The 27,313-nt window shown below is 39.9% G+C and overlaps 1 protein-coding gene across 1 annotated transcript in view; it reads right to left on the minus strand.

Moving 5' to 3' along the window:
- Positions 1–17,949: 17,949 nt before the first annotated feature.
- PDE3A (phosphodiesterase 3A) overlaps positions 17,950–27,313 on the minus strand; it is a gene marked incomplete at its 5' end in the record, with an annotated part of 271,313 nt that continues 261,949 nt past the window's right edge. The window contains one exon of the mRNA XM_080661415.1: positions 17,950–22,022. Within this exon, the coding sequence (XP_080517541.1) occupies positions 21,781–22,022 (242 nt within the window). The 3' untranslated portion in view covers positions 17,950–21,780. The remainder of the gene's footprint in view (positions 22,023–27,313) is intronic.

Raw genomic sequence — 27,313 nt, forward strand, 5'->3', positions numbered from 1 at the left:
CACTGCTTTCCTCTATGTATCAGACCTGGGTCCACTGATCCGCCTCCTGATTTCCTGGAAGGGATGTAACTGTGGGCCAGTACATGGTACTGAGACCTCCAAGCCTCTTGTCCTTTCCCAGATCTCATTCCACATTTCAGCTCCCATAAAAGGAGGTACAGAACTTCCAAGTTGTCCTCTTTCCATTGTCCTATTCACAAAGTGAGGCCTTTGTAGACATCCCAGCTATCAGTCACCAGAGTGATAGGGCTTGATTCAAAATATCATCCAAGCCGCTTGCAGCTCTGCCAATAAACTGCTTTGCTGGCTTCCTCCATCCAACCATAGCATGTCTGTACTCAGCTATATGGCCACTGCAGTCCACTGGGGAAGACTACCCTTGGTAGACCCATCTGTGTACCAGGCAGTGGCAGGGATTGGAGAAATGACTCTATTAAACTCCCAGTAGTCCACAGTCCTCACCAGGACCTGGCTGGTGTACAGACTAACCAGACAGGTCTGCTAAAGGGATTCTGTGTGGGACACATTATGCCCACTCTATATAGTTCTTTTACCATATAGGTGATCTCTGCATGCCCTCCAGGTAAGAAATACTGTCTTGTCAATATAACCTGCCTCGGTGCAGGGAGCTTCACAGGTGTCCATTTCACCTTTGCCCTAAGCATGGGCTTCGTTGCTCACATCCCCAAACAGAACTCTCTGACTGTTGTGGATATTTTACCTAATTGACCTAAGATGGTGATGCCCAATATATATTCAGGTAGGGGCAAGATCACAATCTGATAGGACACACTATGGCTGGATGGAGGAAGGCAGTAATCTGATAGGACTTCAGGGGCAACCTGCAGAGCAAGACTTGCGCCAGCTTTATGGAACTACCCCATAACCATCTATAGCAGTAACATAGCCTGTAAACGTATAGATATAACCATAGATTAGTGTGCATTCTGTTCCAGTATCTACCAGGGCCAAGACTGCTATTTATTTTGTGGTGTCCAGTGGATGGTTAGCTCTATATGGAGCCTCTGATCCCCGTGCACCATCCTTATCCCTAGTCCAGATTCTCAGGCTCCTCCCATCAAGGGGGAGCTGAAGGGACTATGGTGCATAGTCCCTTCTTAGTTGGCAGTTCCTGAAATTGCTGTTTAGGCTTGAGTTTCTGCCACAATTATACCAAAACAGCTTTAGGCTGTTGGTCAATTTGTAACTGGACAACCAATGGGTCTGGGCTGCCTATCACAACTTAAGCCAACTAAGCAGAGACAGGATTGAATCATATATGAGTGTTTATTCCAATACTGCCAGCAGGATGGGAGAGCAGCAGGTCATCCATAAAAACCTGCTCTGCCCCTCTCCACAAGCCAGCTGCTTATATTGGGTAGAGGGACAAGGATTATATGGGAAAGTAGGCAAGGCATAATGGTTACACAATGTGGGTTGGAGTGTGGCAGAGGGCAGGTGACTCCAGGTGTCTCAGGGACCAGATTACAGGCCATAGGGGCTTGGAGTTGCAAAGGGCAGATGCCTCTGGGACCATATTGTTTCAGCAACAAGGTTGGTAATCTACACAGTTCTCAGAAAAGGAGGATGGACTGCATTCCTATGTTAGCTCCCATGTCCCAGGGCATACAACTCTCAGCCAGGTTAGGATGTGCTTTCTCTAGTCAGAACAGAACAATCAGGTTAACAGAACATGATTAATATGTCTTACAATTGTAGTTAGTCCCCAATATTCTATTTTTGCCCCTAGCATTCCCCACTGCTGTTCTATCATCTCATATCTATGAGATTAGTTTTAGGTGAAAAGTCTCATCCTACTGGACTGCCTTTGCTTCTGTCTTGAAAGTAGTTCATGAAGATGGAATACAGGAAATACAGTATCTAAAAAGAGGAAGACCCTGAATGTAGCAGCAAGCAGTTAGACTGTAAAAATAAACAGGAGATAAATCAGGTCAGATTCTATAGAACTGCCTCCCTGACCTGGCTCAGCTTTTGATTTGTCCCATGTATAGTCTGGAAGTGGCCTTCAGGGTCACTTTACCATGCTACAAGTCAGCTGGGTCACTTCTACATTAAGGGAGCCTACCATTACCAGCACAACAAAAGTGGTTGAAGCAATATATTCAGCAGAGCTCTAAGGTAGAGATTGGCATTGCAGTCTGGTGCCACAGCTGTGAGAAGGTCTCTTTTGGTCTGGATCCTGTGATATTTCTGGGGCATAAAGAGTCAGTCATCCTAAGGAACAAGGCCTCCCTGTGCTACTGGCAGGAATATGTGACTAAACAGTTACCCCACATATCAGAAACTAAACCATCAGCAGCTTAGCATGTCCATTACTGTAAGGGAGGGTGAAATTATCAGAACATTTCATATTGTGATTATTAGATACTGAAAGACAATAACTAGAACAGCCTGTAAAGCTACTGCAGCTACCTTTAGAGATAATATCTCTGCACCCTTTTCCCGGACAGTGGATCCAATGCATAAAGGTCCTTGTATGTGACTTTCTTCCCCAGATGAATAGAATGAGTATAATTCTGTATATTAGCAATAGGTGTCCCAACTCTTTCTAGGCAGGATATAAAAGTCTGTTCTACGTAGGTTCCTCTGAAAAGGCAAAAGTCAGAGGTATTAAAAATATTTCTTTTGCTAAATATACCCAAATATTTCCATCTCTTCTGAATGCAATTAGTTCTCCTTTAGCCAGACCAGCAGTAGTCAAGAGTGCAATTATAACAAATGTTGCCTTCAAAAGATGCCTTTGAGGTATTCCTTGAGCCTGGTCACCCATTCTTCCCCTTCTGGCACCCTCTTCACACTGGAGTGATGGCCCTTGCTAGGCACCTGGGGCTTTCCACCCTGGTGAGCTTCTGTACCTGGCCCATTGTCCTTGCTCTGTTTCTGTCTGTCTAACTGCCTATCACATCCCCCCTCAAGGATCTTGGCTCTGAGTCCTTTCAGAGAAAAAGGGTTCAGGTCTCTTCTGTAGCTGCTTCATGCTGAGTAGGGACAAAGTTAACCTCCAGCGCCAAGAGATCCTTGCTCTCTGTCAGAGGAATGATGAAGCCTGGGCATGGAAGGAGGTGAAAATGGTGTCTAGAGGAGGTATTCCCTGAGTATGTGTAGGGCTTATAACCTGGTAGGGTTTATAACTGTGTTATAAATTTTAGTATTATTGGGGCAAGAGCTAGAGATAAATCAGGAAATCCAGTTCAAGTCATAGGTGAAAAATAAAGCTTAGAGTCTAATATTCACAACTGTGTGTTTTAGAGTCTACTGAATTCACTAGTCTACTGAAAAACAATCCTCCCCTACCCCCCAAAAAAATCACCCTCACTTTTATTAAGGGATCAAATTAAGACCAATTTATTTACTGTAGTAAGTCTAGTTTCAATTTGGTCTGATTGTTTTGCATGAACATAATAAGAATAGCAATTGATCATAGGCTTTTTTAAACATGTGCTTTGCTGGAATTTCATGATTGAACTTTAATTAGCCCCTTAGGGCAAAGAAGCTGAGCCACCTAGTTGCCATCAGGTTTTCCTGCAATACCTATAGACTGGGTAAATTCCTCACATTCTTGAGGTTTTTACCTTGCCATCTCCCAGGAAAGCAACCTTTGTTCTTTACCTGGAAAGACTGGCACGAACCACATGACCAAGTGAGGTACCAGGCTATTTCTCCAAGGTGCTCTTATTGGCTTCAAAGTCAGTTTTCTGGTGACATCCAGAGCCTGGGTATGTCTCTCTAAGACATGATATTCTATTCAAAGTCTTAGTTAATAAAACCACAGTTGGAAACTGGTCTTGTTGAATTTATGGAAAGAAACATATTGCCATGACTCACTCATTAAGAACTGCCAAATTCTGGAGGGGTAAGGTAGGGAGAAAAATATATAATTTACCAAATTGATTTAAGAAAAGATACAAGTTTCCTTATGTTTGAAAAAAAAAAAGATGAAAAATCAGCAATACTTTCAATAAAAATTACAAAAACCATATAATTATTTTTACTTCATGCAGTCCCATAATCCATTTTTGGTTTTCCTGATTTTTCCTGCCAGTACTTCTATAAATCCAGATACTCTATAAGTGCTAATAATTTTTATCCAGTTCGAAGAGGATGATCTGATTTTTTTATTCTCAGGGATATGTAATTTAAAATAAGTTGGAATTCTTTCCATGGGTCCCTCAGAAGATGAAACATTTTTTGCAAATGCATTATACTTCAGGTCCATTTATCTAATTAAATTTGTTATTCAGATAACCTGTAATTTCCTTTTAAGATTTCCTTCACAATCTTTCTACAACTTCCACAAACTTTTCTTCAACTTTCACAAACCTTCTTATCCATCCAGAAAAACAAACAAACAGCTTTATAACTCTCTTTTTCCTTCAAAATACATCTCTATGCCTCATGATTTCCATTATCAAAACTACCCAATTTCTTTCCAATTAGTATTCTTAACTTTCAGAAACCTTAATTTTCAGGTGAGAAGGAAATAATTAACATTCCTCATATTAGCAATACATTCAGATTTTTAAGAGATATATTTCAAATAAAGTATGATACACATTAATTAGCAGAGTCAAATCTATCCTCTAGATTCTCTGTAATAAGAAGTCAAAAGTAGGCAAACTCAGATTGATACTTCAGCATCCTGTTATTTTAAAATACCTAGATATTTAATAATTTTTTTATTTAACCCAGCAGAACTCCAGAGGTTTATGTTACCAAAGACTTAACTATTTTTTTTCCTTTACAAAGTGGGAGTGGCCCCCTGCCCTAGGGCATTTCTGCAGCTCCAGTCCTTCTAGGAGAAAAACTTGGCGGGGAGGGGGGGGGGGGAGGGTTAGAAGGTTTATTTCCCACATTTTTTTTTCTGAACAGACGGTAACAACATGAAATCTTGCATATAAGAAGAGATCATATCCTATTGCAAAACAGAAACAAAAACAAACCTTAAAGTAAATAGAGGAGTACTCTTCAAAAGGAAGGACTGGTGGTACATTAGCTTTAGACTCTTATCACACACTAAGCCAGCACAGCAAATGACCTTTGGTCTGAGTAGCACAAAGACAAACGGCAGAGACAGAGGATTCCCTATGTACATAAAACAGTTGTGAGAAGCAAATTAAGTCCCCAAAAGATAAAAAAAGCAAGCAAAGAACATCTGTAACCAAAGTTACATTACAGACAGATAAGAACTCTCACTAGCTAAGCAGACGGGTGGCTGATGCCTTGAGAGGGAGAGCAGGGAGGGTCCCCAAGATTAAGAATTTTGGGAAGTTCCTGCAATATCTGCCATGAGTTCAGCCTGCCACAAGCAGCTGGGGCCCCCGCAAAGTGGGATATGCCCACATCTTTAAACAAATTAAACCGAACAACAAAGAGACACAAACTAACCATCAACACTCTCATATACAATATTTATAAGTGTGCACAACAGACAGATAACCACTTGTGGCTTACCTGCACAGCCAGACAGAATACCAGACAGAAGTCCTGCACCACGCAGGGCTGTGTCTCGACCCTAAGTTGATCAGGCTTGGGTGTGGAGACCAGGCAAGAACGGTGAGAGGCTGCTTGCAACCAAAAGCTGATCAAGCTCACACCAGATGGGGGTGCAACAGATAACAGACAACAGATGTCCCTCGTTACAGAGTTATAGAACATTCAATTCAACTTAGGTCTTAGGTGAGATGACAGGGATTGCTGAGGCTGCAGCGGGGACTCAAAACAGGAAAATTCCTGGCAGCATTACAAATAAAAGATTCCAGGCCTCAGCCCCAGGAACCCCTGGTCCAGGCAGCAAGTGGGATCCCTGGTACTCACCCCAGAGGACTCTCTGCTTGTGGTCCCACCAGAGGAGCTAGAATATGTAACCAGACAACCAATGGGTCTAGGCTGCCTGTCACAACTTGAGCTGATTGAGCAGAGTCAGGGTTGAATCATATATGAGTGTTTATCCCAATACTGCCAGCAGTATGGGAGAGCAGCAGGTCATCCAAGAAAATCTTCTCTGCCCCTCCCCACAAGCCAACTCCTTATATTGGGTAAAAGGACCAAGATTACACAGGAAAGTAGGAATTACAGGCATGAGAAAGTAGGCAAGGCATAATGGTTACAGGCAATGTGGGCTGGGGGATGCAGAGGGCAGGTGCCCCCAGGTACCTCCATGACCAGATTACAGGCCATAGGGGCTTGTGGTTGCAAAGGGCAGATGCCTCTGGGACCAGATTGTTTCAGCATCAAGGTTGGTAATCTACGCAGTTCTCAGAAAAGGAGGGTGGACTGCATTCCTATGTTAGCTCCCATGTCCCAGGGCATACAACTCTCAGCCAGGTTAGGATGTGCTTTCTCTAGTCAGAACAGAACAATCAGGTTAACAGAGCATGATTCATATGTCTTATAATTATAGCTAGTCCCTATGCCTCTACCAGATTCTCTCTAATGGCGTGCCACTTTCATTGACTCCAACTACAGTTGTTGGTGGGAGACCCTGACCAGGCCTTTCTCTCCGCACCTGCCACCCTTCTTGCCTATTGCCCAAATATTAGCTGATCTTCTGGCTCTCTTAGTTTCTCCTAAATCTGCAATAGCCTGGGCCACTTTGTTTACTGGCAGTTTAACCATGGGGTTCAGAATCAACACCAGAGGTCCATACCACTGATTGGGGGAAGACTATAGTATAGTATCTTTCATGCCAAGGTAAATAGCTCGTTATCAGACCCCCAGACATGCTGCACATAAATAGCATTCCTTATTTCTAGCTCTCTAATCAATTCCTGAAGTTCTTCTATGATTTACCATTGGGGTGGGGAGGAGGGCAGGTCGCCCACATTCGGCCAGGCTCCCCAGCATGCACCCAGAGATTTCTGCCCTTGTTAGGAGGATGCCTTTGGCACACAAGTACCATAAGCACAGCATCCAGACTCCTTTCTGCCTATACCTGTTTCCTAACCCTCCTAACTTAGCTGAGGTGTATTCCCTCACAGAAGTAAACTGACATCTCTCGCAGGGAGATCCCCCAAGTTCACTCCCTGTGGCCACGGCTGCTCTGTCTTAAACTTGGTTATCAGTACTGGTCATGCTTGTAAGTCTGGTATCTCTGTCATGTCCCCCTCTTCCTCCTCCTCTGAGAGAAAAAAAAGTGTTGAATCCTCCATGGGGGTCCCACATCTTGGGGTCCCAATTTTCCCTGACCAGGACCACCCGGACCTGGCTGCACAGCTCCCAGTTTCCTTTTGCACCCCTACAGGCTAAGGTTTCTATCTTCTTGTCACCATCACGAAGGCGTGGTGAGAGCCCTTCAGCAGTAGCCAGGCGGGCTTCCCTTTCTAACTAGAAGTCCCCTTCTAAATGGCGATTCCTAGCGGCCAGTGCTTGTGTCTCTTCCCAAGAGAACCCCCAGGCACAAAGAAGGGGCCTGGCTACTGAGGCCACTGTGGCCTTAACGTCTTTCTTTTTCTTATCTATCTTCAGCCTCCCCCATCACTCTGCTACTCCGGTAGGTGTCTTCATGCCGTTCCTATACCCACGCAGTGGCCCGCAAGCCTCCAATGCTTGTGCCAACTGGCCCAAAGCATGAGTACTTGGCCATCCTGGGAATTCCCCCAGCAGAGCCTGTTCTCCCCCCACTTCCCCCTGGCTTTTGTGGGTTCTTTGGAATCCTGCTCACAGCAGTAATTGTTGGGGGAAAGGCCCAAAAGTCTAAATTCAGGATCAGTTCCAAGAAACTGACATGCAGCCTTATTCAAAGTGATAAGAGCTTTAATTGGAGAAATTTATATACACAGGCAAAGCAGCTGCTTGCTCCCAGTGCTGGCCAGTGGGAAGAATCTACCCCCTCCCAGGACAGGATCTCTTTTTTACAGGGGATAACAGTAAAAACATATGGTGGGTAGTCACATAGATCACTACAAAGAACAATGCATTTCTAAGTTAACAGATAACATCAGGTAGCTTTCCACACTCTACACATTCATTAACCTCCTTCCTAGGGCCTGGCATTTACCATAGGGCCGCATTCTGGCTTTCTGGGTATTCAGTCAGACCTGAGGCTGCAGAGAGTTAAACAGGGAGTCCAACATTTCCCAGCCTTTACTGCTGGAGCCATATTACATCTCTAAAGTGAGTTCCCCTACAAGTACATTGGAAATAACAAAGCATTAATGACTAGACAGTCTCATCATTACATATATAATTTCAGTTCACATAATTGATCATGAATCAATATTCAGATATTATTATAAGCATATTTACTATGAAAGAAAAAAAGGGTGCAAGGAAAATAAAGAAAATAATAGGCCTTACAATAAAGCAATGGTGTGTATCCAGACTCTGAAAGACCAAATAATTTAGTTTAGCAATCAAACCAGCCTTTGCCATCAGGAATAGTGAGCAAACATCTGAATAGATCTTATACTTTCAATGTGTACAACAGGCGGCTACTGATGCATTAAAGCAGAGACAGTATTTATTAGCCCAAAGTTCAAAGGGCCTACTTATCTCACACACACACACAAAAAACAAAAAACAAAAACAAACAAAAAAGTGATTTTCCCCTCAGAGTGCAATTTGGTCTATTCCCAACTTGTTCAAATTCACTCTCTAATAAGATGCCTTTCAGACCTCTACTGTCTACGGTTAATGTAGAGAAGCTCTTACTAGTTAGTCTTACTATTTTGACTAACATGATACTTATTTTTACACAATATTAAGAGCTTCTCATACATAGTCTTGCATTGGCTATATCCCACTTTCATACTCTAGAATAGGTCAAGGGTCAGCAAAATTTTCCTGTAAAGGGTCAAACAGTAAATTTTTCCAGTTTTGCAGGCCATACAATCTCTGTCACAACCACTCAACTGCCACTGTAGTGTGAAATTAACCATAAATGAACTAACAGTAAATGACTGAGCTTCCTACGTTTGCTATACCCAAGTACCATAAACTGTGAGACTTAAAACAACGGAACTTGATTATCTCACAGCTCTGAAAGCTAGAAGTCCAAAATCAAGGTGTTGGCAGAGCTATGCTCCCTTTGAAATTTGTAGGGGAGAATTTGTCCTTGCCTTTTCTACCTTCTGGTGCTTGCTGACCATGGATGGCATTCCTTGGCTTGTAGATTCATCACTTCGATTTCTGCCTCTGTGGTCAAATGGCAATCTTCTCTCTGTGTATCTTTCCTATTCTTAAAAAGATACTAGTCATATGAATTAGGGCCCACTCTAATGACTTCATAGTAACTTTATTACATCTGAAAAACCCTATTTCCAAATATGGCCACATTCACTGATAGAGGGGATTAGGATTTTAACATGTCTCTTTGGGGGGACGCAATTCAACTCACAGTATTCATATACTCATTTCACTCCTTACCTAAGTTGAGTTTCTTGTACTCATTTTATTATTTTTATTTTTTCTTTATTGATTAAGGTATTACATATGTGTCCTTATCCTCCCCTTGCCCTCCCACGCCTCCCACGCCCTCCCTCCTCTCCCTAGTGTCTGTGTCCATTGGTTATGCTTATATGCATGCATACAAGTCCTTTGGTTGTACTCTTTGTAATCACTCACTTGCATACAGCCTCAATTATCTTGCTTATCAAGCAATTTGTTGTTTTACTTTGGCAAACCACACCTGGGTTAAAGCCAACTTTCTGACAACTCCAGGTTTACATCTATGCTGTTTTAAATAGTTGAAGAACAACTCACTAGCATGCTCTCAGGGATTATTTTGAACTTATGACCACCAGCCTCACTGGACCCTTACAGGCATTGTTACAACTAATACCTTTCAACAACCCAATCATTTCCCTCTCTCCTGAATGACTCCTCAAACTTTCAAAATTTCTTCCCCAACTCTCATTACCAGCTGATGACTTTGCTAGGGAATTCAGTGATGAAATAGGAAAAAATCAAGAGAGAAATATCACAATTTGCCATCACCACATTTACTATCCACCTATATAGATATTCGTATTGTCTATTTTCAAATATAGAAGGGAAAACAGTAGTTTTTTGCCTCCCTATTTCACCACAACTGTTTTTATCAAAGACTTTCACATGATTAAATCTAATGATTAATTCCCAGACCTCAGTTTAATTGCTCTATTAGCAGAAATGAAGGATATTGATTGTGTCCTTTTCTCTGACCTACTTTCTTCATTCATTTCCAGAACTCCACATTCCCTTAGTTTTCCTCCTGCCTCAGTGGTCATTTGCTCTGAGTCTTCATTGCTGGAGTCCCCCACAGTTCAGTCCTTGGAATCTCTTCTTTGCTCTATTTACACTTACTCCTTCAGTGACCTCAGCCAGTCTTAAAATATCATCTACAAGATGAAGGAGGTTAAGAAAAACTTTGTAGTCTGAAATTTGAATTAGGCATTTTCCATGTGAATTATACATTTCGTAGTTCTCTGCACTGAAAAGATCTAGAAACAATGCCCAACCAAGTGCTGTACCAATAAGCACAACTAGTACTGAAATAGCATTAAAAAAGGAATGATGGCTTCTTCATATGTGACTGTTACCAGGTGTAGGGATATGAAATGAGCCTGGAATATTTTGTCATGTCAAGAAGCAATGAGACTGTGAAGTCCAGATTGTGCCCAAAAGACTTAGGAGACAACTTGAATAAGATCCTAAGAGTCAAATGTAAGAAAGTTTGACTATCGAGGAGAAACCAAGATGGCGGCATAGGTAAACACCTAAACTGCTGCCTCGCACAACAATATCAAAACTACAACTAAAAGGCAAAACGGACACCATCCAGAACCACAGGAAAGCTGGCTGAGTGGAAATTCTACAACTAGAAGAAAAGAGGAAAGCACATTGAAACTCAGAGGAGCTGCAAAAGGCTGAAGTATGGAGACTCGCACGCAGAGAGGACGGGTGGCTGTGTGCACGGGTGGGTGAGTGCGCTGCTGGCTTTCTAAAGCGGGAGGGAGAAGGAAGCTCCCGACTGCACTGAACTCCAGTCCTGGGCGAGACGCTGGGAAACCAGACTCATATTGGGGGAAACTGGACTGTCAGAAAAAGAGAAAGCACACTGAGACTCGGGAGCTGCGGAAGGCAGAGGTCCGGAGGCGCGTGCACAGAGAGAGGATGGACTGCTGAATGCACGGGAGGCTGAGTGCATGGCTGGCTTTCTAAAGTGGGAGGGAGACTGAAGCTCCCGACTGCGCTGAATTCCAGTTCCGGCCAAGTTTCTGGGAACCCAGACTCATTCAGGGAGAAACTGGACTGTCTGGCAGTGGGCGAAACTTGAGGGTGGCTTTCTCTCAGAGGTACTTGCAGTGATTACCGAGAGACACTGAGACCCAGGGGCCTCATAGGGCAGGGCTGATGGGAAGCCAAGGCTGTCTGCTCCTCCCTGAAACTCTGCCCCATCCAAGCTGAGCACAGAGGCTTTTGCAATTTTGCAAGTCTTGTCTCATAAGGGTGTCTCCAGCACAGAAGTTCTCCCAGCGTAGACACAGCTGATCCTCACAGCCTGTTGGCCTGGAGGTCAATTCCTCCCAGTGATACCAACAACAATCAATACTTAACTACAACAAGGCTGAGCACACAGTCCACAAAGGGGTGCACCAAAAGTGTCCACCTCAGGTAACTGGGGGAGGCTGAGCCACTGGGCCCTAGAGGACACCTACCACACAAAGCTACTCTACCAACTCAGGGAAGCAGTGAAAATGCGGAGAAAAGAAACAGATCACAAATGAAAGAAATGGAGGAAAACAAATGACTGGATATAGAGTTCAAAACCACAGTTAAAAGGTTTTTCAAGAATTTCCTAGAAAAGGCTGATAAATTTAGTGAGACCCTCAAGGATATGAAAAAGGACCAACTAGAAATTAACATACACTGACTGAAATAAAAAATATTATACAGAGACCCAACAGCAGACTAGAGGAACGCAAGAATCAAGTCAAAGAGTTGAAATACAAAGAAGCAAAAAACACTCAACCAGAAAAGCAAAAAGCAAAAAGAATAAAAAAACTTGAAGATAGTGTAAGGAGCCTCTGGGACAACCTCAAGGGTACCAACATCAGAATTATGGGGGTGCCAGAAGAAGAGAGAGAGCAAGATACTGAAAACCTATTTGAAGAAATAATGACAGAAAACTTCCCCCACCTGGTGAAAGAAATAGACTTACAAGTCCAGGAAGCACAGTGAAACCCAAACAAAAGGAATCCAAAGAGGACCATACCAAGACACATCATAATTAAAATGCCAAGAGCAAAAGACAAAGAGAGAATATTAAAAGCAGCAAGAGAAAAACAGTTAATTACCTACAAGGGAGCACCCATACGATTGTCAGCTGATTTCTCAACAGAAACTATGCAGGCCAGAAGGGAATGGCAAGAAATATTCAAAGTGATGAATAGCAAGAACCTACAACCAAGATTACTCTACCCAGCAAAGCTATCATTCAGAATTGAAGGGCAGATAAAGAGCTTCACAGATAAGAAAAAGCTAAAGGAGGTTCATCACCACCAAACCAGTATTATATGAAATGCTAAAAGGTATTCTTTAAGAAGAGGAAAAAGAAGAAAAAGGTAAAGATAAAAATTATGAACAACAAATACATGTCTATCAACAAGTGAATCTAAAAATCAAGTGAATAAAAAATCTGATGAACAGAATAAACTGGTGAATATAATAGAACCAGGGGCATAGAAAGGGAGTGGACTGACAATTCTCGGGGGGAAAAGGGTGTGGGGGGTGCAGGAAGAGACTGGACAAAAATCGTACACCTATGGATGAGGACAGTGGGGAGGAGGTAAGGGTAGAGGGTGGGGTGGGAACCGGGTGGAGGGGAGCTATGGGGGGAAAAAAGAGGAACAATTGTAATAATCTGAACAATAAAGATTTATTAAATTTTAAAAAATTATCAGCAGGATGTCATTGTAGCCTTTATCAGATCCAGGTCATTTGTTTTGTGGGACTGAAGACTTGTGGCTTTCATGGCTTAAATAATTTTCTCACCAGAAAAAAAAAAAAGAAAGAAAGCTTGACTATCAATAAGAATAACTATAACGGTTGAAATATATAGAATAAGTTAGTGAATTCATATAATAACAGTACAAAAATCATATGATCAACTTTGGATGTTTCTAAGGTGCCACTTCAATACATTTAAAAGTGGTATTTATAGGAAAAAAATTATGCATTTATCCTGCCTTTCCTATTCATTATGTTCATTAGAATTATTAAAGCATGAAGACAAATTTCTCTCTAAAGTTGTTCAAACACTCAGAAGAAAAATAATCCTGAGTCTGTCCAACCAAATATCTCATGTATTGGACACCCATAAACTAACTTTGAAGAATAAACTGTAGCATAGTCCTAAGAAACAAACAAAAGTAAAATGTGATTTCTACCCCAAGTTCCTAAGGAGTTAATTTTTCAAATATATTTATTTCCCCATTGTCTATGAGGAAAATCCCAACTCCTAAGCCTGGGATATTCAAAGCTCCCATCACTTTAGCCCCAAACTATCCCTCCACATATGACTATGGGAATAGAAGCTCTCAGCAGTCATTGGAAATTGTAGGAAGGCCAATGATTGTCACACCATCATAGGCTGGGTACAACCACTGTATTTGGATATGAGAGGAAGGCATGCCTTCAAAAGGATGGATGGAGGACTTGGGTTGTACAAAGAGCTACATCAATCATGATACCACAGAATTATATTTATATTATACATATATTCACATCATAAATCCACATCCATCATTTGTGACACAAGTCTAATAATCTTGAGTATATTTTTACTGTAATATTAATATATAGAGAAAACCAGGAGGCACTTCCAGTAAATCTGGCAAAAAAGGAGCATCATTATAGTGTCTAAGCTAAAAATGAGTAAAAATAAATACAATTTATCTAATAATTTTTCTATACAGATTCTACTTTTTACAAGACATGTATCAGCCATCAACTACATCACTTAACAAACAGTATTTACAATAGGATGATACAAAGTATTGCTACATATATTAGGTGCAAGATACAGTTGAGAAGACAGATTTATTTTTTAATTGCGAAATGATTACTTAAGGCCAATGCCTCACTCTTAGGTTTTTAAATGTTGATAAATTTGGAAAGGTATTAATAAACATATTCAGTTGTTAAAAGTCATGAGAATTACATTCTCATGTACAAATGACATCCCTTACACTGTTACTTTGGTTGGTCGTTATCTGAAAATATTGCTTTTTAGAAATACTAAATTAATATTATCTGGTTTGTAAATATCCTACAAATTCAAATATTTGAGACATGCTAATTTCAACTTTCCAATGACAGTTTTATGCCTGGAAGAGGTAATAACTGGTCACAACAATATGCCTCCTCAAGAATCAACATATTTTAACACCAAAAATTGAATCAAAGTAAGCAAATCAATCCAAAAAACAACAACTCTGGATTGAAATTAAAATGCTTTCAGTTGCATATCCTAATGTCATTAGGGAAAGCCAGGGAGGATCTGAATTTCATCATTTTGCATTGACAGTTTCAGAATATTTATAAAAGCACCAATTTTCATTTTGTAATTTGCGTGATAAAAATCTCTAGGAAGAAATAGCAGGGAATGATGGGTTCAGTGACATTTATTTGCAGTGCTTGTCAACTAATAAATGGTCCTGTTGGAACAAAAATGTTATGAGTCCTGTGAGAATATACCAAGAAATGAACTACACTCAAAAATGAAAACAAACAAACACCAGTTAAGCATACATAACATGGTAATAATCCATGCAAATATTTTACAGAGCATTAAAAATAGTGATCTTTAAACTAATGAACAAATATAGATATGTTAGGGCTATTATTTAAAGATAGTAAGACTATAGTACTGGATTATGCTTATAATAGCTAAAGCAAAGTATCTGACAATACGGGTTTAAAATCATAAACATAATCAGTTAAATTTTAAAAGAAAGGTGATGGCAATTCTATCAGCAATGAGTTATATAAACGAAGAAACGATCTTTAAGCAATTACTTTTAATTTCATATTGAACCATCTGAATAGTTTGTTATTCTAATGGAGCAAAATTACTAATATTAAAAAAAATCCTTCTTTTCTAAAGTATTCAAGCAGCAGTTTCAAAGCTCCAAGGGCTACTTCACATTCTGAAACATGTGTAAGTGCTGAGTGTAATAAATGAAGTCAGGGTTGCAATATGGATCCATTAGGTCATTAAGTCCCTTTACTCCAGAGTAACTAATAACTAAGTTGGTTGTCATAAAATTGAGAGGTGTACTGGGATGAGCCTTGAAATTGTATGTAGTGTTCACTCCCAATGCACAGTTCTGCCTTATTTTTTCTTTTTTCACTTTTTAGTAAGATGGGCTGTACAATAAAACGAGGTGTGAACTTGAGGTGAAAGGCGACCTCCTTATTACAGCAGAGGAGAATTCCTAATTAATTTTTTCCTTATTGACTTGGAGTTAGAGAAGTAAAATCGAGGAGAAGCCCTATTTTTCCCCCTATGCCTTTGACTTTATTTTTTTTTTAGAAGACAGGAAGAATTCCCTGATTCCCTGCTGTAGTTTCAGTTTCATTGGAAACAGGTATTTCTACTGACACCAAAAATTTAGTTAAAGCATTAAAGCTTTACAAATATTTTTAAGTACTTTTCTATTTATAAATTTCTAATTCCAACCTACCACTTGATCACTCTTGGCACATGAATGCAGTGGGTGTGGTTTATTGACTGGTCAGTGTTTCATCTGTGGAAGTCAAGATGAATAAGATTTAATTTTCCTTGGCAATGAAGATAAGTATTTAGGTTTTAAATTGCATTATAATTTAGTAAAATATAACCTCTATTAATATACCATTTATCTTAAAATAAGCTAAAACATGATTAAGTTGGTGGATAATATATTCTTTTTTCTTAGGGTAACTCAGAACTCTGCGTATAATTTGTACACTTAATTAAATTGTTGGGAGTAAATTTCTCTATCACATGTATTTATTAGACTCTTCATAAAACATTTTTCTCCCTGAGTTAAAGGACATTAGAAAAAAATAAATATTCATCTCTACAGTTTACTGTTACATAATACTAGTTCTGATTATATCAAAATATTTAGCATCTCTATATCATGGAATGCCATTTTGTGGGTTTCATTTAAATTGAATAATCAATTAACAGCTTTGGTTAAAAATAAATCAAATTTAAATATTCTTGAAAGTACATTTGATAATTAAATATTACTATCTGTGAAGCACTTTTATTGCATTATTTGCAAGATTAAAATGATTTCTTGATATGAAGCAATGAGGAAATCTACCTGAACATGGACGTGTTCAGTATTTATCAATAAGGAGAAGGCTTTTCTTTTGTGCTCCACCACTCCTCAGTGAAGCAGAAATCCAGATACCAACACCTGTCAAGGTACTCTACCTTAAAAGTATAATATGGAGAATTTGGATTCTTTTTAGAGCATTAGGCATATGTCAAAAGCTAATTTTGTTTTCCATCTATATATCATTTTATATAGTTTATAGTCTTACCTGCACTCAAGTAATTTATATTGGATCAGTATTTTTAAAGCAAATTAACACTGAGTTCCAACAATAAAACAAATCCTTAATCTTCAGTTTGTATCTTCAAACATGTTTACCAACAAAGTGCCCAGTTACTATTTTTGTCACCATTGTTAACCTGCTGTTCGAATGACTTAATAGTCTGAACATAAAGATAAATTTAGGTAAGGTGAAAGAACCCTTAAGTAAGAAAAAAGCAGCATCATTTTAGCAAATGAAATTGTCTAAAATCCATGGTGTGTAACACAGATGAAAAACATGTGTTCTTCTCCGACTGTGGTTCTTTAGAGTGAAACATACAAACGCTTATGGAAACTCAACTTAAGTTCTTTATCTAATGCATGGTTAATAGCTTAATTTACTCAGTGCTTATAATTTAAGTAATTCGCCCTCAAATTTTCAATAGGAATTTGAATGTTTTCTAGAGGAACAAACTGATATGAATATAGGACTGAGCACTGGTATTATTTTCCTCTGATTAGAAATTCTAAGAATAATTAAGTTTTGGAATGCCTTTTACCTAAAATGGCTAATCTGTCTCCTACTTTAAAGCTTTCATTTTGTTGAACAAATAAGAAAAATGAATGGACAATATCAGCAAGTTCACAGTTTTACCTCATGAAAAAAGTCATGAGAGAAATGAACGAACTAGAACAGTGGTCGGCAAACTGCGGCTCGCGAGCCACATGCGGCTCTTTGGCCCCTTGAGTGTGGCTCTTCCACAAAATACCACGGCCTGGGCAAGTCTATTTTGAAGAAGCGGCGTTAGAAGAAGTTTAAGTTTAAAAAATTTGGCTCTCAAAAGAAATTTCAATTGTTGTACTGTTGATATTTGGCTCTGTTGACTAATGAGTTTGTCGACCACTGAACTAGAACAATGGGCATAAAGTATTTTGCTGCTTGTTAGGAGAGAAGGTGAATGAAAGAAACCCAATTTGTTTCAAAGTATGTGGCTACTTTAGCTATCAATTGTATAGAGTTCAGCTATTAGCACTTAAAATTTGATTGATTTCCCCTGCAAGCATTACTAATAATCTCTAGAATAAGGAATACTTTATTTACTCTAGACTATAAAGTTTGTAGAACTCTGTTTTACTGGAGTCTTCTGACAGTTTAAAAGGCAGTTTATTTCTAAAATGGCATATAGACTAGAAAATGCATTAAGTAGAAATCAGGGTTTGGTTGTAAGAAAAGGATGATAAGACCCTTATTGTGGTTTTCATTATTATTTTAGAAATATTGAAAATGAGGACAGTGGAGATCCCCATACTGACACAGAAGCACCAAAAAGACCTTCCAAAATAGAATAGATAATAATTTTTTGATTATTCGCTTCTCATTAATCAAAAATTGTTCATCACACAAATAGTTCACATTTGTAAAGCAGTTATTTCAAACTTTAAACTTTATTTACAATGATAATTTTCATATCTTTATTACTTAGAAAATAATTTATGTTTTTCCATCATTTAAACAAAGTATAGGCCTGAGACTCATGCCTTTTGCACAGCTTTTTACCTTCAAGGAAAGTTTTCTGGGAAACTGACAGGGACATCAGGAAATCGCGAACCAAGAGAGGCAGGGGACATGAGGAAATCGCAATACATACATGTAATATGAACAGTCTACATGACATGCAACCCCTTTTCTTCAGTTTTACTGGGATTGCAATGATTGGAACTTGTTCTGAAATTCCATCAAAATGGACTGGACATAATTGGATATTCTGTTTTTAGAAAGTGGATATTTTCTTAAACATAATATGAAGAAATTCTTTGTCAGATGAAGACCAACAGATATATCCCTGTACAGAGCTACTGTCTTCATCTTCTGCTGAGAACAAAACCAGGTGTGATATAAATGAGAAAAAAATTACACTTGAAAAAAACACCCTAGGGTGGTGTTTTCACCAAAGAAACAATATTTTAAAAGTTGGCTTAGATGACTGGAAAGACAGTCTATCAGCATGGTGGAAATAACATCGATAACACTCCTATCACACCTGGTCTTCTCCTCCATGGAGAACCACCACTAGCATCAAGGTCGTTAGTTCCAACCTTTCCTACCACTGGTTTCATGGCTGTCTATACCATTCTCTTTCCCCCTAAATGGGCCAGAAATTCCTTCATTTGAAAGACCTGAGTTTATCTAATGGCACCTAGAAATAGACTCATATAAAAATGTAACAAATTACAACAAATACACTTCAAGGATCTGGAGTTGGAAATGAACACAATAATATTGCTGTCATCAAGGAGCGGGAGAACCTCACCAGCAGAGATTACTTTCTGTGTCCCTATGCATCCTGCGGGATGTACTGGGTGTGTAGGAAAGCCACGTACTTGATGAATCTCTGTTCCTGTATTTCAGTTGACTTCTTGCTTTAACATACTGATAATTTATTTTTGAAGAAAAATGACCAGTCTGCCTAGACTGATAAACACAACTCTGGAATGAAGAGGTTCCAACTGCCTTGGCCATCATTACTTCATGTACTTTAAAACAAAACAAACAAAACAGGCAGTTCACTAAGACCTGTGCTCTGGCCTTTGCTTGGGGTCAAGCAGCTTGGACGAAGCTGCTCTTATAAAGTTACAGACTCACATCTGTTCTCCTGCCATTCTACTGGCTCCACACCTAGATTTTTCCTGCACTTATATTTATTTTAGGAAAGTATGGCATTTGGAGAAGGGGGGGAGATTAGTTTGGTTAAGGAATTAGATTTAAGCGGTATGTGAGTATAAATCCTTTTTTTCCTTTCTCTTATTTGCAGGGGAAGGAGAATAGTTAAGTTTATTGGGGAAATGTACTGACTCAAAATAACTTTTGCAAACATAAAGGCACGTAGGCAATACTAAGAAAATAGAAAACCCAGTAAGTCCTAAACAATGAAGACAAACAAACAAACAAAAACAACAACAAAAAAGCCCCAGCAAATATCGTCATTATTTAGAGTCTGCAACAATTTCATCCTTTCAATATTTTCATACTTATTGGGAAATCTGCCTTGAAACCATGTTATTTTTTATTGTATTATCTTTGCCTTGTTTGACAAATGTCATGAATTACTGTAAAATCATTACTTTGGAAGGGAAAAATAATCATTTATGAAAAACAAAGGCATTTTTAATGTAAACACTCTTTTTCTATGATGTCAGAGGAAATAAAAAGTAAAAATCACAATCAAGACTTACTTAGGAGCTTGTTTAGATGATGAGCAGGTCTGTCTATAGTACTGAGGGAAGAGTTACACCCAAAAAGTGTTGGGAAGAAATGGACACCAATGATAAGCATTCGGTGTTGTTTAAAAAGCCTTTCACTTGGGAGTCATGGACCCAAAAGCTACCTAAAGGTTAGCAAAAGTTACGAGTGAAAAAACATTCTTGCAGCATCCTCATTTAATTGGCACAAAATAACTGTATCAGATTATCATTTATATTAGAGTAGGTAGAAGAGCGGCTGTCCGAAGACCTCCATGCAAATGAATCATCACTCTCTTACTGGGCTTGGAGATAGCCTCAATGTATAAAAATGGTGATTAAAATGTAACTTTATAAAAATGTTTCATTTTCCCTTTTTTTTTTTAAAAAAAAGTTTACTATCTACAGAAACAAAAAAAATCTTTATATTTACATCAAGATAACTATTCATGACAAATATAATAATATGAAATAAAATATTGAAAGTGAGTATCAACTTTTTAAATAGAGGTTTGGCTCACAGCATAAACAAGTGTAGATAAACAAACAAACCGAAAATAAAAAGACTTTCAATTACAGGCCCAGTCCCCCCAAACCCTTCCATATTCTTCCCTGCCAAAAGCATGACAATGGGCCAGATTGCAGATAGAAGCTACCCCATCACACAGCGTGTGGAATACCACCACAGGGTTGGTCAGTGGGCCCTTTGCCACCCAAAAGCCAGTCTTCAACAGCTGCCAAGAATCGGGCTTTCCCTGTGTCAACCAACACCAAACCCTAGTTTGAAAGTTTCCCCATTCCCCTCTCTCTCGGTTTCTGTTTGCCTTCCTTTCTTTTCCTGTTTCCTACCATGCACAGTTTGTAGCAGACTAAGACATGGGGATCACTGTGAAGAGCAATTCCCAGGTCTTCTCTGGAAAACCTTTGAGAATTCTCACCTGATGAAAAGACTGGACTCCAGCTTGTTCCTAGGTGTTTATGCATAAAGAATGCCATCCCCTTAATGGTGATTTGATCTTAGGTGAGTGACAGGCATACTCATAAACATCCCCTCCACATTCATTAGGCCGTAGATTGGAAAATGCCTCAGGCTTCCACATTTAAGGCTGGTGATGGGGAGCCTCCAAGTGTTGTTTAGCATCTCATGGCCCTCTCACCCAGCCCGTGAACACCCCTCCCTCTGCAGAGGGACCTTTATTGAAGCTAAATGGAGGAAGGCATTGGGAATGGCTGCCTCTCAAAGACACTCCAGAGCGAACTTCCCTCCGTTTGTTCACGTGTGTTGAGTCATCTGCTGGTGGAATTCTATAAATTACTAACCACAAAAATCTCTCTTTACATGCACAGTAACATCCATACCCACAAACACCCCATCAATCCTGTCTCTCTCTCAAACGTACACACACACACACACACACACACACACACACACACACACACACGATGTTGGTAGGGTGTATAAGAATTCAAATAATTCTCTGGAACATTCATCCCTCAGTCCTAAGAGCAAAAGCTTCTTAGTTGTAACCTACATTTGCTGCCCTGTTCCCTGCTAAGCCTCACCATTTCCTTCATTTTCCTTTATTTTTTCTTTTACAATTTATTATATCACAGTGACCATTATATATCTTAATATGAATGTTACTAAAATGTGGAGCCAGTACTTCTGGCTTTCAGTGTGTATGTGTGTGTGTGTGTGTGTGTATGTGAATATGTTTTACTTGTATCTACGTGAGAGCTTATATACACACACACATATATATTTCTTCCTTAAAAGAAAAAATCCTTAGAAGCTGGTGTTGCAAGGTGAAAGCTTCTCTGAGCAAGAGTTTTTAACCATGTACCTCACTGTAAAAATAAACACACAAAATGCGAAGACTCCCCAAATGCAATGGCCATTTGCCCATCTTCTCATATTTCTACAGTGTTGTGTCTAAGTGTTGTGCTGGCTTGGAAAGAGTCTGTGACAAGTCACTGGGTTTCGAGGCAGAGCTCATTCTATCCACTGTCACTGGTTTGGCTGTGGGGTTAGGGTCTCCTCTTCTCTCAGCTTCCCCTTTTCTTCTTCTTCTTCCCTGATGGCCTGGATGTGTTCTGAGGAATGCTGTTGGGGAGACTGGTCCGGGGACTGGCTTTCGATTCCCGCCAACCGCTGCTCCTCTTCAATGACTTTCTTCCACATCGTGTGGTTCTGCACGAGGTGCTGAGTTATTTGGCAGCAGATTTTCCTCCTTTTGAAAGTTTTCTTTCCTGAGAAAACACCAAATTAGACTACTTATTTGTGTGCTGAATACAACAGTTATTTCTTTTCACATTATTAATGGGAATTAAGTAGCAAACGGATACAGATATCTATCACTGGACTTGTGTATGGCAATAATGTCATTTCCAGAATGGGGAGAGAAGAGGGAGATGGTGATCACCATTAGTATAGCATCGAGGCAGGTCTCTGAATGGCAGGTGATATTTGGTAATGTCAATACAAGGTTCTGTTGGTATCTTGGTATTACTCCCACTCCTTCAGACTCTCAAGACTTTTCACCAAAAGATGACTCACATAACTTCTTGCTATGCCTTCCTTTACTTTGTTAACCAGTTCAACTCACAAGAGTCCACACAACTGATGTCTTTAAAGATGGTTTTGATGTTACTGCTCTGCTGCATGTGCACTAATAAATTAATTTCAAACTCCTCTCCAAGTTTTCCCACAAGCTGGCACAAACCCACTTTTGCAGTCTTCCTCCATCTGCAGGCTGCTTTCTATCTGCACTTACCTGCCTTATTTTCTGTACATACACTGAACTCTTCTACTTCCTAGCTGGTACAGCCCCTCCTTCTGAAATGCTCTTCTCAGTCACTGAAAGTTCATGTCCATTTCTTATTTTGAAATCCAGTCACATTTCATTGAATTCCTCTTCTAAGTAAAATCTTTCAACCTCTCTAACTCTCTTGTCACTCTATATATGCTTCTCATAGCAGATAGCATTTCCTTTTTTTTTTTACTTTTTGTTTTTAATTTCTCATGATCATTATCTCTTTTTCTGGAAACTACGCATTCAAAATCATTTAGGGAGAGTGACCCTTTCTTTCAGTTACGTAGTTCTGGAAAAGGCGATCAAATTCAACTTCCCCACCCGCTTCCGATAACACAGCTGTGTCCTAGTGATTGGCCAGTGCACAGGTATGGAACCCAATTCAGGCCTATCAGAGTCCTTCCCTGGGACTTTTACTATTGGTGCAGCATGAGCATGAGGTCTGGGAGTCAGGATTGGAGATCTTTTTTTCTCTGCTAATGTATTTGGAATAAAGTTAACATAGAGCAAGATTGAAAGAACAAGCTGTTAGGCAGATGAGTCAGAGATAAGAACGGGAGCAAGTAAGCTCTAATACCAGCCACCATTGTGTTTACATGAGCCAATAATTTCCCTTTTGTATATATATTCATTTGATTGAAGTTTTGTCACTTGTATCAAAAACAACGTCCTAAATCCTCAAAGGCACTTATCTTATTCTCATAGATTCCAGCTCCTTTATTAGACTACAGCCTCTCTGAGGCAGCCTTGTGAAGAACTGCACAGATCGTATACATGGCAAGGCTCAGCAAATATGCATTTCATAAATAGATTACATTTATGTGTGTCCAAACAATTTAATGTTTTCAATATGGAAGTACTGAAGACAATTTTCACAGAATTGCATGTCTTGATTGAAGAAATGTAATAAAATTAGTTTCAAGGGAAGAACCATAAGCTGTTTTAAATACTTTGCATTGATGCCATAATTTATATTGAAGCTTCCAATTCCTCATGTATTTGTTCAGCACCTAATCTGTACTACGTGTGCCACCGTCTGGTGATTCACTGATAGGCAAGATAGATATGATACATGCCAGCATGGAGCTTTTACTCTAGCGGGGATCTATAGAGTGAACAAGTATCTACAATTATATTGAGTTTTATAAAGTGTTTGAAAGGTAGCAGACTGAGAGGGAAATGTCCCACCTGGGAGGATTCTGCATGATGACGGTGGCTTGGACTAAGATGGGGGTAATGAAAATGAAAATAGATAAATGTGAGACATATTTGTGAAGCTCAATCAATATGATTTGGCAACTGATTAGATGAAGGAAATAAGAGGGAGGAATCAAAGACAACCCTGAACTGTCTGGCCAGAGCAGCTGAGTAGATGGTGGTATGATGTCCTGGGAAAGGAAGCGTCAGAGGAGGAGCAGATTAGAGGGGTATATTGAACATAAAGTGTCGGAGAGACCTACAAGAGGACAGGTAAAGTAGGCAGTTGACCTTGAGCTGAGAAGAGAGGGCGTTCTCTTCTAAGCTTCCAGAATATAATGTAACGCTCAGTATTTTCATCTGGGTGGCCATTTTAGACTCAGGTGAAGAAATTATAAATTAGGCTAAATCCTACCATTAGACTGTAAGCTTCCCTATGGAAAGAAGCAATTCCCCCCTTTTGTGTGTATATCCACAAAGCTCCAGCCTTTTGTAAGTATTCAGTAGAAGTTCAGCAAATGAATCATGTTCCCTCTAGTTTCTGTTCCAAAGTTGCAAGTAAATGATGAAGTATTGATAAGTGATAAAAATAGTATAATGATATGAAAAAGTGGTCCACAGGAAATTCTGATCTTCTTGAGACTATATCAAAGGGTTAACAGTACAAGTTATCACATGTTCAGATATTTGGGTTTCCTTAATGAAGTAGTAATGATTTACAATGTATAATCTGGAAGAAAGAAGAAGAAAATAGTAGGAAGAAGAAAAGAAGGAAGAGGAAGAAAAGGAGGAGGAGGGAGAGGAAGAGAGGAGGAGAAAATAGTAACAATAGTAAAATAGAAAAAATGAAAAAGTCAATTGCTATGAGATGTGCCAAAGGAACTAGCTGTCTTGGAGGCCATACACCAGAATTTTTGTGGAAGTGCTAATGATTGCTACAATGGTTTTATTTTAATATACCACTGGAATTTCTTCTACTTTATAGGACAAGATCAATTTTAAAACACAATTCAGAAAAAGGACATGAAATAAAATAATCTTGAATTACTTTTGAACCATATAGACACATAAAAAAAACTGGTTAAATGCTTAAATACCAGGGAGAATGGATACAAACAGTCTTAAGCAAGAATTTAAAAATATATATATTTATTTTACTCATTTTATTTATGAAATGGACCCATCAATCAAACCTATATTGACACCTACTTACTGACAGACAGTTTTCTGGATGCTATGGAAACAATGACCAATTTGCCTCAAAGCTTGTACAATCTATAGGCCAGAAAGCCAAGAAGACAAAAATGAAATACACATGCTATATTTTATAACAGACATACTCATGTGACCAAGATGGCCTTAACGTTCCCCTCAGCTTGAATAAACTTTAGACAGGTTTTTTTTCAAGTTTTATAAAGTAAATGCTCTAAGAAAAGGGAGGTGAGCTTCAAACTGCTAATTCTTTATCTGCCCCCTTGTAATCCTATATAATAAAAGGCTAATATGCAAATAGACCGAACGGTGGAACAACCAGAACAACCAAACGACTGGTCGCTATGATGTGTGCTGACCACCAGGGGACATGCGTGGAACATGGTGGGCGTAGGCCACGGTGGGATCGTGGAGCAGGTGAGCAGGAGCACCAGGCCAAGGTGGGGCACCAGTTGCTGTCATCGGGGCAAGCCTCTGGTGGTTACTGAAAATTCTTTGCTCCCGCGTGCTACGGTCCCACCTGGTGCTCGCACCTGCTGCCAGCACCAGCCCTGCTCGCACCCACTGCCGGCACTGGAGCCGCTGCTCACACCCACTGCCGGCACTGCCCCCAATCACTCAGTGCCATCAGTGGGTGTGAGTGGCGGCTGCTGGCCCAGATTGCCCCCCAGGGCTTCTCCACCTCCCCCTGCTCCTGAGGGGCTATTGGGGTCGGCAGCCTCTGCTTGCACCTGCTGACTGCACTGGCCCCGCTTGCACCCACTGCTGGCACTGGCCCCAATTGCTCCGTGCCTTCAGCGGATGCAAGCGGGGCTGGCACTGTCAGTGTGTGGGAGGGGCAGTGGCAGGAGCGGGGCTGCTGGCAGACAGGAGACCGGGGAAGGGAGGGGGAGGGTTGTGGCAGGAGGGGCCGGGCAGGGTACAGAGGATGGGCCAAGACCCACCCCTGTGCCTACCTCAGCCTCACGGCCCATAGTTCCTTTCGAGGTGCATGAATTCATGCACTGGGCCCCTAGAGTGTGTGTGTGTGTGTGTGTGTGTGTGTGTGTGTGTGTGTATGTATATGTATATTTCCCAGCCTCTAGCCAGTTTTAGAACATCATCTTAAGGATCTGGGAGCCTAACTTCCATAAGCCCCAGTTAGCAAACACACATGGCCTAAGTGACCAGCTCCCTCTAAGTTCCTCCATTCTCTGTCACTCGTTCATCCCAGCCCTTAAAAACTCTCCTGCCTTTGTTTCAAGGGAGGTGAGTTCAATTTTTCTTCCTTATTGCAATGGTTTTGAATAATGTCTTCCTTGCCATTTTTGACAAGTGTGTAGTACAGTTTATTTCTGACATTGTCAAACCATAGTGAATGAAAGACTCAACTTGTGGGGAAACAGGTAAAATTTTTTCAAAGGAAATGACACCTTTGAATGAGATGTAAATGATGAGACTTACTACACTGGGTGAAGAAGGGGCTGGTAGCATTCTGGGAAGAAGGAGGGGCATGTCTAGGGGCCTGAAGCATGACATAGATTTCTTCATTTGAAAGCTTCTCAACAAGGGAGATTTATTAATAATAAAATAGATTAATACATTAGATTTTAAAAAGCAAGTCTCTAAAATACTCTCCTACCAAAGCCATTTACTTGTCTATTTCTACTTTGTTTATGTTGTAGTTAAATACAAATCAGTTCCTGCTGAGAAATTTTAAAAGGTTAACATACTTTCTATGCTAACCTTTCGAATCAAGAGAGCTACAGATGGCCACTGGCTGCAGCACAGACTTGCATCACGGTCATAGGAAACACTCTACCATGCAGGGTGATTATTCCATCCGAGATTTATACACATTCATGGCAGGGCATTCGCAGGGAAGGAGCTAACACAAAGCTCAACTTTTTTCCTTTCCTTTCAGGTCAGCCCCCATGAGAGCAGCTGTTCTCTTATTAATGCTGTTGAACATTAGCAGTAAACCTCTCTGGAATTAAACTGAATGAGGTGACGTAGAAGAAAGTTTGTACCAAATAAATTTGCGTAGATTAGAGTCTGCAGGTGGTCTAAAACATGCTTGTATTGGGAGCCAAATTGTTCGGCACTAGAACCTCTTGAAAGGAGAACAAAGAGCCTTTCATTGCTCAAATTCTAAATGCAGCTTAGTACTTCATTAGAAACCTCTTAGTTCGCTGTAGGAATCTTTCAGATTTAATTATGAGGTAGGAAAAAGCCTTCTTTCCCTAGGATACCATATTGAAACATTTTATTCTATGTTTCCTGGGAGGTCTCCAAGTTTTACAAATTGCTGAAGTTATCAGTGCATATTTAATTTAAGTC

The sequence above is a fragment of the Plecotus auritus genome (assembly GCF_963455305.1).
Source record: "Plecotus auritus genome assembly, chromosome: 3".
NCBI lineage: Eukaryota > Metazoa > Chordata > Mammalia > Chiroptera > Vespertilionidae > Plecotus > Plecotus auritus.